We start from the raw sequence: 13,849 nt of genomic DNA on the forward strand, positions 1-13,849 counted from the left end.
TCCACTTACCTAATGACTTGAACACATCAGGTCCAGCATATTTTCCATCAAAATAGACTGTGTTGTTTTGCGTGTCAAAGGCACGGCACATTCTGACAAACACAACTTCCAAAGAGCCTGTGGAGACAGACAGGAATAAGATGCTGAATCTGAGCTTTGTTATTTCTTTTTTTTTTCTTTATCCCAACAGTTACACATCAGTCAGGCATGCAAAACACATGATTTAGCTTTGTGCTAATCTTCTACAATATGACTAACACAACCACTTTGAAATAAAGAAGCCTGCTGTCAGAGTGAAGGGGAAAAAAAAGCCTCTGCAGATGAAAACATCATCGACAGAAGGCTATTCTTCCATAATGACGTGCCTGATAAAAAATTGTACTCCATTCATTGGTGACAGTGCTTATTCATTCAACCTTTATTTAGATAGATAGGTGTTTATTGTGTTGTATAATTTGCACCACTCTGTGGGAGTGGATAAGAGGATCAAGGAAATGTAACTGAAGCCATTATTGCCTCCAAGGGAGATGCTACTGTTTTAAAATGTCATGTCTGACAAGGGATCTCGCTCTGTATTTCGTTATTCGTACGGGCTGTGCTAATGTAAAGAAACACCCAGGGAAGGACCCGGGAGAGCTGTTTGTTTGCTGGATGTGAGGTAGATGTGTGTCTGTATTTGTCTATAAATATAGGTGACTGTGTGCAAAGAGCCATAGCAGGGTTATATATACACAATTCTGTGAGTGTATCCTCTTAAGAGAAGTTTAAACAGACATCGCTGGTGCTTGAGAAAAGGAGAGAGAAATGGCGGCAGGCATGATAGGCATTATCTGAGCTCGGGAACACATGACTTATCTAATGCTGTGTCTGCCTTTGTTATGTATGTAATGAACGGAGGCAAACGGGGAGAGACAGAGACGGTGAGGGAAAGCAGGCGGGGTGGGGTCTCCTCTCTGTGACACTGTCTGTGCGTGTGAAGAAGAGGGCTTTGTGCAGTCAGGTCAGCTACGCCCTTGTGACAATGCCAGAGGAGAGGGGTGGAGGGGCTGGTAGTGGTGGGTGAGTTTGACGGCAACAGGCCATGTTGACAAGCTGTCATACCTGCTTTCAGCAGCACTATCTGATCGTTCTGACACAGCTCCATGAAGCCGTCGATGCGCTTGGCAAACTCCACCACATACTGAATGGCCTCTGTTATTTTGATAGCGCACAGCTGCCACATGACTTCCCGGGGCTAAGAACAGATAGGACAGAGAATGGGTTATCTACTTTAAAACAATGATTCTGATTACTGTAACTGCTGTGGAGACCCAGAAAGGCACAGCGGTGGTAAAGATACCTTGTTCTGGTAGCTCTCCACCTCCTCTTGCAGGAAAGCCTGCCAGGTCATCTGCTGCAGCTCCTCTCTCAGATACTGACATGTCTCCATGTGTGACTTAGAAATGTTCTGGGCCAGGTGTTCTGAAACGCAAGCACAGTCACAAACCCGCAAGATCACAGTTGAGATTCGAATGTTTCTCACAAGGCTATGTGAAAGTGAAGACCTCACTGATGAAATATGCCACAGGAAAAGAAGATTTATTTACTGAGCCTTCATGAAGGAGGAGAGGCGGATACGCGTGGGCTTTTTTTGACTGGGAAAAGGCTTGTTGACATTTCCTTTTACTGCCTGCAGGAAGCTCATAGCTTAAGGTTGAGGGAAAGCCAATCTAGTTATGACACAAATGCATGGAAAGGAGGAGGGGTGCCACGTTACTCACTGAAACAAAGGTCACATTTTCTCTGAGAGAAATATTGAGTATAAGAATTTAAATGGTTTTGAAAACACATCTGTTAAAAGGAGTTCCTAGGCACAGGGGAGCCTAAAAAAATGATTTCCCCAGACGCCTGCCCTGCTGGATCCTGATTGGCCCTAATTAATGGAAACTAATTACAAAAAAGAGGCTCTTTTAATGAGTGTTGGAGATGAGTCTCCAACCTCCTGCTATTTTAAGCAACCTTTGTGTCGTTTGCCCCACGGTTGAGTTGTTCCCCCCCTCTCCTTCATTTTGCTGTCTCCTTTTGCCTCGCCCTCTCTCTCGCTGCTGCTCCTTACCTAGTTCAGCCATGGACACGGTGGGGGAGGTTTCTCCATTGGTGAAGGAGCAGTAGGGGAAGAAGCCAGAGCCTGGGGCAAAGTCGCAGATGGGCTCCGGCTTGATGCCGTTGATGTCCAGGCCTGACTGGTCAGGAGATGGCTGAATGTCCAGGTAGAAGCTGCTGACAGCTGAGTCTGGTTTGCTGCCATCAGGAGTATGACCATCCATGTAGCCGCTGAGGTCATCGTGAAGCTCCGTGAGGCCACTGGCAGAGAGGCCGTAGCTAGGTGTGAGCGGCTCCGCCTCCCCAGGTTGTTGTTGGTGGTCACGTTGCTGCTGCTGCAGCCGGTGCTTCTGGACCTCAGCGTATAGGCTGTCTCGCTGCTTCTTTGACATCCGACCAAACTTCACTGCTGTAATTAGCAGGACAAGACAAGTGTGAGAGCTAACAAAACACTCAGAATTGGTGGCACTTTCTATGAAGGATCTTTGCATCAAGTAAAATAAATTTACTAAATTTAATTATTCACAGTCAAGTGATTGTGAACCACTACTAGTTTTACTAGCGGGTTGGGCGTACATGGATTATCACAGTTTTTTGAGAATCAGTGTTTTATCAAAGCACTCTCCCCCAAATGCCTTACATTAAAGTAACCAATTAAATCATGAAATAAATATATTGTTAGTTATTTACCAGTTTTGATCTGATTTGTACTGTTTTGATTTGCTGTAATTTACAGTCGAGCCACTTTCTCCCCTCTCCTGTGCTCTCGGTTTCACCATATGGATGCTGTGTCAGGCAAAAGCTTGCCTACACTCAAGCTGAAGAAAACTCGCATTCATTTCAACACTTCCCCAAAGCAGTCCATCTAGGAGAAAACACTTGATACTATTATTTTTTTCAAACCCAGTAAAAGATTTTAAATTATATGCCATTCTCTTTTGCCTCATCTTTAAGTATACTGACACTCGTCTCTAGGAAATACAGTGGAATTGCACAGACTGAGTTTTCTCACACGTTTGGGAATTTTTTGGGAAGAAATTAAAGTCTTAGGCAATTTAATTACCCTTCATCTATAAACTGTGCTTTACTATCAGAAAGCAGCACACCATATATTTTAGCCACGGGTTATTCCCATTCACTTACAACGTATTTTTATCTAGTGGGGGGATCAGCATTAATTATATTGATTTAGAGATTATTATGAAAAGCTTCACAAACGCAGAGGTAAAGGTGGAAAGGAACCAGAAAAGCTTATCAGACAATCAAACAGCCCAAGTGTCTGCCTCCCACCTTAAGGTTTCCAGACTAAACATTGGTGCTGTGAATTAGACTTCTTGGCCGGCGTTCTGGGGGCCTGGCAATAAGTCAGCCGGTCACAGTGTGTGTATGTGTGTGTGTATGCACAGTGGAAAGTGAGTGGAACAGCAGAGGAGAGTTCGGGCAGATGGGCTCTGGTGTGTTCAGTGAAGGTAAGAGTCACCTTCTACTGTCCAGAGTGTGTGTTTATACACGAGTGTGTCTTCATACGTGCATGTAATAATGTATACTGGATAGCTGCGCACACGGTGCTAATGCACTTCTGTGTTAATTTAATAAGTGTGCATGTGTGTCTATGAAGTTGTACCAGTCTCTTCGCTTGTACTCCGTTCAAGTTTTCACTTGTCTGTGAAAACAGTGCAGTGCAGTGTGTTTCGACTCTTAGAATCTCTTAAGCCCAGTCTAGTTTGGACCAGCCTGGCACAGCAGGAGCCCCTCTGCACACACCCCCACCTGTGTGATCCCATTACTGCATCTCAGCTGCAGCAGGACTAATGACAACCTCTAACAACCTTGTATTTCATCAAACCTAGTTTCTATCACAGCAACAAATTAGGCCCACAGACATAGTGCTCACCTACTACTGGCAGAGAATGAACACAGACTGACAGCTTAACATGTTCTCGTGCCAAGAATTCCTTTGGAAATGTCTGTTGTACCCCTTTGAGAATAACGACATTATCTCATCTCATTCCTACAGATTTTCTTTGTCTCTCCAGCGAGATTCAAATACACAGCTGCTAAAAGATATAGACTGACTTGATAATGTAAATTAGAGCTGCTTCTCAGTAAGTTTGATATTTTCACTGCCACAAGGAAGCTCTTTTTGCTCCCTTTACGGGGAGGTCAGTGTCCAACAGCTTCTCTGAAGCATCGATCCAAAGGCGGTTTAGCGGAGCACACCTTTGCCCACACAGGAGCCTGAACCGGGGGCTCTTCACATCTCACCACTCGCCATGCCACCCTGCTAAATCCACCCACTTGCCTCTCCTCTTCCATAGAGGACTTACCATCTCGTGACATGCCCACTGCCAGGCACTTCTGCAGCCGGCAGTGCTGGCAGCGGTTGCGGCTTGTGCGGTCGATCAAGCAGTTCTTCTGACGGGGACAGGAGTAAGCTGCATTGCTCTGCTGACTCCTCCTGAAAAAGCCCTGCATTAAACAGAGGACGGGCAAAGAAACAGCTCGGGTTACTGGAAAAACTTGTGTGAGTGAAGTCGTGTTTTCATCTCGAATGATCAATTCATGCCCCATGTCAATAGCATAGCCGTAGCTCAGGTTGTAGAGAGGTTTGTCTGCTAATTATATGGGTTCAATCGCTAAAGTCCTCGATATGCTGAAGCTTCCTTGCAAAAGTCACTGAACTCCAAGTTGCTTCAGATGTGTGCGCGTGAATAACAAACACTGTAAAATGCTTTATAGAACCAGTAAGGTTAAAAGGTGCTCTGTAAAAAGTGATCTGCTTACCACTGTGCTTAAAATATTACTCATTTTCATTGTTTCCAAGTGGTGTTTTTTTAATTATTAATATGAAATTGATACATAACAATACTACCGTGACTATATTTTCTACTGTAGTATCTCAGGAGTGCTGCATTTCAACCGTGAGTACAGCATGAGGGTGTTGTGTTTGGGTAGGAATGATAACAGTGGATGGTTATTAGTGTTGATTAACGCAGCACTGGCATGCGCGGTGTTAAAGGATTGTGAATGCACACCGACCGGATTCCTCATCCTTTGACTTAATGAATTGATTCCAGCACATCATTAACATGCCCCACTCTACTGCTCCATACACATATGTCTTAATTAGCTGCTCATTGGCTGTTTAATTACAAGAAAACAGCTGACAGCTGCCAAGTTGCTTTATAATAGAAGCCATTATGGAAACCGACTAAAACTGCCAGTGACAAGCAGCACTCTTTAATAATGCTATGATTTATGGTCCAAACTTTTGTACTCGCACATATCATTAAAGGCCTCTCTGCCTGGACTAATTAGCAGTCATTAAAGATAGATTTCAGCAGTTTATTCTTTAGTGTTTTGTCCCTGCAAGCTCCTATGTGAGGGAGAAGAGTGCAGGAAAGGAAACTCTCTCTGTCCCTCTCTTGTCTGCCTCTCTCTCCTTCACACACACACACACACACACACGCACACACACACACACACGTGCACATATATAACCAGGAGCAAACAGCAAAGGTGCAGGCTGGCTGAGGAATGCTAATGATGTGCCTGGTGACAAGCATGGGGACAAGAATACACTCTAAGCACAAAATTCCTCTCACTGTGAATGGTTGGTGCATTTGAAACAGTACAAAAGGTGGCTTCAATAGAAGCAACACACTGTAGCAAACAGCCAACAATCTGCTATAATTCAAAGCACTGTGCTTTTGATCATTTTATTTCAAGAAGAGCAGGCTGCAGCAAAAGCAAAAACAGCAAAAGACACGTCCCTGGGAGGGAAAGGCAAAGCAAGGCAGAGGAATGACTTTGTCCTACTAATTGTGGTTTTCTGTGATGTCCTCTGCGGTGCTTGACCACTTTAATGATCATACTCCGCGTGTCTTTGCTTTGCAGTCCCTCTCCAAATCGTCGCAAAACTTCAGCAACATTTTCAAGTGTATTTTTTCCTCGCAAGCAACTTTCGGCACTTCCCCGGCGTTCCCAGTCTTTCCTCTTTGAGCTCTTCTGTCCCTTTGCGTGCACGCAGGCACACTACCTCCCTTGGCACAAACGGGTTCGGTCTCTTGATGCTTACCTTACAGCCTTCACATGTTATCACGCCGTAATGGATGCCTGATGATTTGTCTCCACAGATCTTGCAGGGAATTATTTCGATTTGAGCTGCGGAGAAGAAAAGGAAACGAGAGAAGAAGAAAAATAAATAAATAAAAACGTTGCTGTCACAAGTCACCGTACAACACCCTCACCATGGATCCATGTCGGTACATGAAAGAGCACTGTGCTTCTAAAAACATCTCATCCGATCGCTTTTGAATCTTCACTTCCACAGAGCATTAGCTGAATATTTACCGATTTGTAATGTATGTGTGTGTGTGTGTGTGTCTGTGTGTAAGCAAGGAGGCCATTTTAACTCCTCACAAGCAGCAATGTAAACAGAGTGTCATTTTGGATCCTAAACACAACCTCTAGAAGAAAAGTTACCCATAATCCTTAATGTACTACAGGAGCACTAATATTGGCCTTGTATTACGACAATGACTCATTGAGCCACACGAGGAGATGTTTTCCTCGCTGGAAAGCTTGACTTCATGAAGCCTCGTATATATTTCAGAACCTTAAAAAACCCAGGAGTAAATCCACCGTGGCCACAAAGAATCATAATGTGCCCGCTGTGCTGCAGGGAGCTGTGGCAGCGACTGCATGTGCACCTCTGTATACGCTACAGAAAAAGGGGTCAGTTGCGGTTTGGCTGTGGTGTTGTGCTGTTGACAGGCCTGTGATTCACCCGCCTTAAGAGGACAAAAGCAACGAGGGGACAGGCCTCATCCATCGCTGGCCTTCTCCTCAGGAGCCGACCACAGGGCAACGCAGCAGAACAGACAGAACACACAGACATCAGAGACACAGAACTCCCAGCTCGTCCCACTGCTTTCAGCTTTATCACTGCAGCCACTGATGCTACCATCCCTCTCCACCTCCACCCCCACCCCACTCCAGAGATCTCTATCTCAAAGCCCTCCTCCACATCTCTAGCATCTCAGTCCCGCCATCCCAACAGGGCACTACAGCGCCAGACAAACGCCACTATCTGATCTAAATCGAGGAAAGATCACCGCAGGATATTTTCTCACAATCTAATGGTTTTTGGGATTTTTTTTTTTTAACTAACCAACCTGGAGCCAGCCAATCACGGTGCAATGAGTTGTTGCAGCACAAGTCTATACCAATTAGCGGAGGAATATTATGATTTGTCTTGCAGGGATGAAATAGAAATTATAATATTTTAAAATATAGTGGCACGTTCACAGTGTCAAAGTATTACATCAGCCTTACCCCTCTAACAAGGCCTAACTGTCTACTACAATGCCTCAGGTCTCTTTTAAAGACAAGGAGCTTTAAATATCCCCTTCAACACCTTAACAACCAGCCTCTTTAAACTAGTTTGATCACATCAAAAGTACTTTTGTGGGGTTCAATCCAGAGATCCCTGCCCATTTTAATCAGCTGCCTACGAGCCTATAATGTGTCATGTGGATAATGTCCTTGTCCCGGAGGCATGCCCGGGAGAGGCCCTTAACACACAGACTCTAATCCACTAACCCGGGAGCCACACTCTATTCATTCAGGAATCTGTCTGTTCTCCTCGCACTGCTGGAGTCAACAAGACCAGCCATGTTTACTTGGAATTAGCCTACATTTTAGCAAAATGAACAAAAGGGAGTGGTGGAACATGCACAATTAATTCTCCTCCAGACAACACCTCCTGTGATTTGCGATTCTCACATACAATAGAGGGCACTGCACCTCATCGGCCCGGATTAGAGTGAAATCCAGGCAGGAGGCGGGCTTTGACAACCTAACTGAGAGGGTTAATTCATAATTAATCTTCCCCTTACTGTGCACAGTTACTTGTTATTTCATTTAGGTCTATCTCTGTATGAGTGCACTCTATTGTTTGTTTTTGTGTTCTCCCCGCATGAGCATTAGCAGTGCAGTGTGTTTCGACTCCTTTAGCATTTTCAGCCTCATTACTTACATAATTTGTTCTGACATGCACTCACAACAACTGAAGCGTGCTGTAATTATGACTAGCTGCGGTTATGACGAACTAAAGGTTGTAGCGGCAGGCCCCAGCCATTGGGTGGCAGTGCAGGGCTGTAGCTATGGTTGTCTTGCCAAGTTAAGCCAAGCTTCCACCCACCCTATCCAGCCCACAGGCTTTTGGCTCTGAGCTCCAGCCTCTGATAGCTTCAGGCTTAGGCTGCTGCTAGCTTCCCCCACCCCCACAGCATAGCTGTGAGATGCCTTCATCTCTCCTGAAGAAGCGGAGCTGGCTGGGCGCTCACTCAGGCCTGACAGAGGCTGTGCCACATCAGGTGAAAGCAGTGGGAGTATAGACACAGGGGTGCCAGGCTAGGCAGGGCATACATTCACACAAGCATGCCTCACATAGCCCTATCTGCAGCATGAAGGCCCTGAGTGCACACAGTCTCACTAGCTAACACTCTTCTCCCTCCACCGCTGCACAAGCCCCTAGATGTTCAGTGCACTCAACAATAAAAAGGGTTTGTCTCTGGACCAGCTGAGACAGGCTCCATAGCTTCTTGTAGGAGAAAAGACATCACTTCGGACATATAGTTATTTCCACGCTAGGCTGAGCTGCTTTTCGTAAAGAAAGGGGTCAAGGAGAAGAAATGAGCAATGGCACAATGGAGATCAAATACACCATGAAGTCACCTAAATCATCAGTCAATATTTGCCCCTTTGAGTGACTGGTCATGAGGCCCCTAAGCCACACTTCAGACAACTGAGGATGATTTGAACTGAATTCACAGAGGGGACCCAATCAAACAGAAAGGCCTACACTTATAAGCACTCCCAATCTGGCAGTCAATATCTATTGACATGAGCTGCGGTGTTAACTGCCTCTTGGTGTGAAACAGGCAGCTGCTGGCTCGCTTGAGCTTGACCAGTGCAGTGCCACTGATCCCATTCACCGCGCCTGCCTGCCTGCCTGCCTGCCTGCCTGCCTGCCACTTCCCTGTCAGCCAGCCCTGTCTGCTCTGTTTACGACATCAAAGCCAGGCACAGTTAGACAGGCAGTCATGCTAAAGTCCATCCCAGCAGCCTGCTGCTCCTCACAGCACTGTGAGATGGCCTCTGCACGCAGGACACTTCAGAGACACCTGCTGAGATGCCAAGATTACGTTTTGAATCACACCACAACACAATCTTATCACGGATAAGACCATGAGGGTCGTACAGCGTCTCAGGACTGTATACAGCATTTGCAGCGAGGTGCGGGTGGGCTCGGGTGATAGGCATGGCAAAGAGAGCAGACAGTGAAACAGAATGTTAAAGCTTGTTCTTTGTCTGTCTGTGTCTGAGCAGTTCAAGGACACTGATTCACAACACTGGCAGGCCTTTTGAGAGGATGACGTGTCACTCAGAGCACATGTACAATGGGGCAGTGAGGCCTCCGTATGCTCACTCGGTGCCCTTCACTGTCTTCTTCACAGCCCTGAGATCATCGGCCCCTTTATTAAAACTTCAGCACACATTAACAAGGACCAGGAAACGATCATTCAACTCTGACCGCTCATAACAATTTACAAAGTCCACGCTAACAGTTTACCGAGGCTGCTTACTCGCTGCCTAACCACTGAGTAAGCAGCTATTAGCAGATAAAAACACATTCGCCTGCGTGATGCAAATTTAAATTAAAGATGTAAGGAATGATGCGCAAGATTCTATCAAGGTGAAGAATAAAATGACTGCTGATGAAAAGAACAAGTAAGTGTGCACTGAGATGACCTGCTCATGGTATCAGATAGGGCTGTGCAATATGACCAAAATCTCATATCCCGATATAAGACATTTATCGTCCTGACAACGATATAAATCACACGATTTTATATCGTCATCCGATATATATCGTTATATCGAACAGCCCTAGTATCAGATATAGACAGTATTCTTGTCAGATGTAAACAAACCATTAATTCAGGTAATTCCTCGTTTTTCTCTCTCCATATTATTCACTGTAGCATGCAGATAAAAAAACAACCCGTAGAGCAACTGAAAATCCTACAGGCTTGTGTCAACATGGAAAATCACTACTAGTCAAAATCTCCCGGCTGTTCCCACTGAACCCTTGGACTACTGACATAACGTTGACGGATTAAGATTATCCCTTACATTACAGACCCATGCCCAGGCCACCATCATAATGCTGAGAGCTTAACCCATTACTCGATTGGACCATTAAATCATTTTCCCATAGCCTTCATGTGATAGATGTGTAGAATAAATTAGGTTTGAAACCAAAGCTTCTACGCTGCTCCGTACGGGAATAAAATATATTTTTTTGTTTTTTTGGGGGGGCTCATTTACAATGTACACCACTCTGGGGGAAAAACCCAACAAAAAACAAAAAAAAAAAAACCCCAAACATTGGCTTCTCTATGTGTGACAGCCGTGTTGTGCTGACAGCTGTCAATGACAGAGTGACGCAAGCCAGCGGGCTCATGTCAGAGATTATGTAAGGAACTGGACAGGGCACAGCATTATGAGCAGATTAGCAAATTCTCTCCCACACATAACGAACTGTGCTAATATATTATCTTTCTAAAATATTTAGCAACAAAACAAAACAAAAGCTTATGGGGATATCGGCTCCCAAGACAGTTATACAAAGCACATTTTCTTACAGAGCCTTCAAACGCGGTCAACGCGCAAACACCAGAGGCACTGAACTGTCTGGCAAATGCGCACTAAGCAATGTTCCTCCATCATTATGCGTCTATTTATTTTCCTTACATGAACTTCCCATTTGGAAATGGAGATCAGCTGTCGGTTGATAAACAGAGTCTTCTCTGAACAGATTCCCGTAACAGTCAGATCGAGCTGTAGAGCGGCGACAGCCTAACAAGAGATGGAATCAGAATTCTGCCTCTTTTTATCTGCCAGGGCTCGGCTGTCATGTGAAGTCACACAATACAATACTTTTTTATTCCCATTTATGCAGCAGAAGAAAGGTTATTTGAATGTCAGCGGCAAAGGACAGTCATGGCACGGAACACAGGCAGAATAGTATAAATGTGTTATTTGTTTAGGGATCGGAGGCAGTTGGCATATTACCATAGTGCTGTTCTAATGGCATTTACTGGTCGGCAGCACACACACATACACAAAAACAACCCACAAACCTGCAGACCTAAACTCTATATCATCACTGTGAAACAGCTTCTATTCAACCTATAAATATACACAAGTCATCAAAAATATTTGGACCAAAGGGATTAGCGTGAGGAAGGACATAATTGACACATTTTGATGTCTTTATGCTGAGTTTTGCTAATTCCCCCCAATCATTTAGCTGCCTAAGCTGTGATCCCACTTCACTAGAGACCAGCTATATCTGAAGACCTATTCCAGTTTCAAAAAAAGAAAAAAAGAGGGGGCTCTTTAAGCCCTTCCCTATTATTCCTTCATAGAAGTGCAGTGACTTTAGCAAAGCTCAGGTCTGGACCATTGCCCTGGGCTGCTTTTTGGATGAACTCAAGCATACATCTCTGTGTTTGTTTGTGTGTGTGTGTGTGTGTGTGTGTGTGTGTGTGTGTGTGTGTGTGTGTGTGTGTGTGAGGCCTATTAATATTTAACACTGCCCAACTCCAGATGCCTGTACAACACAGCAGTGCTTCTCTCTTCATGTATCTGCCTGTATTTACTTGACTGTTTTATTGAAGTGCATTCTGACACCCTCTATGAAGGGGGAGCAGGAGAGAGGGGAAGACGTATTCCCAAACCACAGCACAAGACATCTCTCTCCATGTCTCTTTCTCCACCGGCGTAACAGTAATTTGGGCACTAATTTATGTGTTGTTGTGACAAAGATTGAGGAGCTTCCTGACTGGGAGTCTGCTTTCCTGCACTCTAGGGGAAACAACAAAAGCCTGGGTTTACTGAGCAGACGAGCACCATGAAGGGTAGCATGTGTGCGGCGCTCTTTTCCCCTCCCTTGTCTTTCCCACCTGAGCTCAAATCTCCCCCCCCCCCACACCCCATCACTCTTTACCCCCTCTATCCATCTTCCCCCCACATATTCCCATTTCGTCTGCAACTGTAGTGACAAGTGAAGTTGTGCCTCGGTGCTGGGGACCAGAGGGCACGCCCCTTGCGCGCGCGCATGTGTGCCTCGGAGAAAGGCTCATGCTGTTTGCTTTAATGACAAAACACAACCGGTACGACAGAACTCACTTATATATAGAGGCACAAAAAAATGCATCGCAAAGTTGCAAAGTATTTAGTTCAATAAGATCGCATGTCATCCATCCTTGGTTATTATGACGTATATAAAAAATAAAACTCGAGTAAATGTGCATTTTATGCTCTACTCACACGTTCTGCAGCAAGTCATTGGGATGCATCAAAAGTCAAAATCACTGAGGCTCAAATCACACAGGGCCAACTGATTGACTGGTGCAAGAGCTGCTGGTTGAATGATTTGGCTGAGGATCATGTGATGTTTGGAGCCTGCATTCTGACCACTTCAACTAAAGGGGCAATGGTTAAAGGCTCGACTGTGGTACAGTGCCTTAGTTAAGCACCTCTCAGTCCCAAAACTCCCTGCAGCGATGGCAGCCGAGTAGGCTCTTCCAGAAAAAAACTCAGGAATATATAAATAATGAATCTTTCAAAAATATCCACTGCAATTACACGCGGAAACCTTTACATAACAACAAAGAGTCTTGTTCCAGTGCACCAGGGGAATTTGCTGCTGCCACACTGCGACACACCACAACTTCCTTCCTCCTATAATTGCTGTATTAGTATGCGTTTCTGTAAGACAACCAGGATTCTGCTGGGCGTTCTGAATCGAATCATTCTGCTGTTTCACACAAAGAAATCAAAACATACACTCACACGTGCGTTTTTCGACATTAAAAAAAAAAAATTTGCTCACTTCAGTTCATTAAACATTGGGGGTGAAGCAAAGATGTAAAGGGGAAAAGAGGAGGGAAGCTGGAGGTCCCATCTCATGCTGCTGCTCAGGGTCAGTGGGTCAGAGGCACACAGCCAGAACACACATGCAGAGCAGGCTGAATAGTTCAGCTGACAGTAATTGTCCCTCTGTGGTCTGCTTAGGAAAACATGTTTCCAGACAACGCGGACTGGCTGCACGAGCCAGATAGTAATCACGATCTTGATTTGCTCCATCGAATGGGGAAGCTCGGCATAAGCCTCCAGATATGGCTCGAGTCAGTATTTCCACTGGAGCTGACATCAGCTGAAGCAACCTCTGGGCAGGAACACAGCACAGCAGTGTTATAATACAATATCTCTTCAAAAATTAAATAACATAGAATAAAATCTCAAGAGAATCCACACTGCAAGTCATCCTTTAAAAAGTCAAATTTTTACTATTTTATTATGCCGTGCAAGACCAAATTAAACGGCAGATAATATTACAATACCAAGATTTTTTTTTTATCCCACTACCCACAACCTGAATTTAAAAAAAAATCCTTTTAATAACATTTGTTGTGACTGCCACATTTGTCAGCTGCTGGTGCTCTTTACCGACTCCAGCGGCGGACAAAGACGAACGCTGTTGAAACGAACCAAGATAAAAGCACATGCTTTCGCCGTCTTGTGACAACGTGCTAAAGAAATGTCAAAGTAAATCCCAAAATTAAAAAGTCATGTTGCCAAAACATGTGTAGGGCTGTTTGTCTTTGAAAGCTATTCTAGTCTATTAGTT

The 13,849-nt window shown here is 44.8% G+C and overlaps 1 protein-coding gene across 2 annotated transcripts in view; it reads right to left on the reverse strand.

The window, feature by feature from the left end:
• The window catches only part of roraa (RAR-related orphan receptor A, paralog a), a 187,084-nt gene that overhangs the window by 8,777 nt on the left and 164,458 nt on the right, over positions 1–13,849 (reverse strand). For both annotated transcript variants that reach the window (XM_085167801.1, XM_085167802.1), the window contains 6 exons: positions 6,161–6,246; positions 4,410–4,551; positions 2,096–2,491; positions 1,340–1,461; positions 1,102–1,234; positions 10–117 (listed from right to left, as the gene is read on the reverse strand). In XM_085167801.1, coding sequence (XP_085023927.1) covers positions 10–117; positions 1,102–1,234; positions 1,340–1,461; positions 2,096–2,491; positions 4,410–4,551; positions 6,161–6,246 — 987 coding nt within the window. The remainder of the gene's footprint in view (positions 1–9; positions 118–1,101; positions 1,235–1,339; positions 1,462–2,095; positions 2,492–4,409; positions 4,552–6,160; positions 6,247–13,849) is intronic.

This window comes from Neolamprologus multifasciatus, chromosome 7 (genome assembly GCF_963576455.1).
Source record: "Neolamprologus multifasciatus chromosome 7, fNeoMul1.2, whole genome shotgun sequence".
NCBI classification, from domain to species: Eukaryota; Metazoa; Chordata; class Actinopteri; order Cichliformes; family Cichlidae; genus Neolamprologus; species Neolamprologus multifasciatus.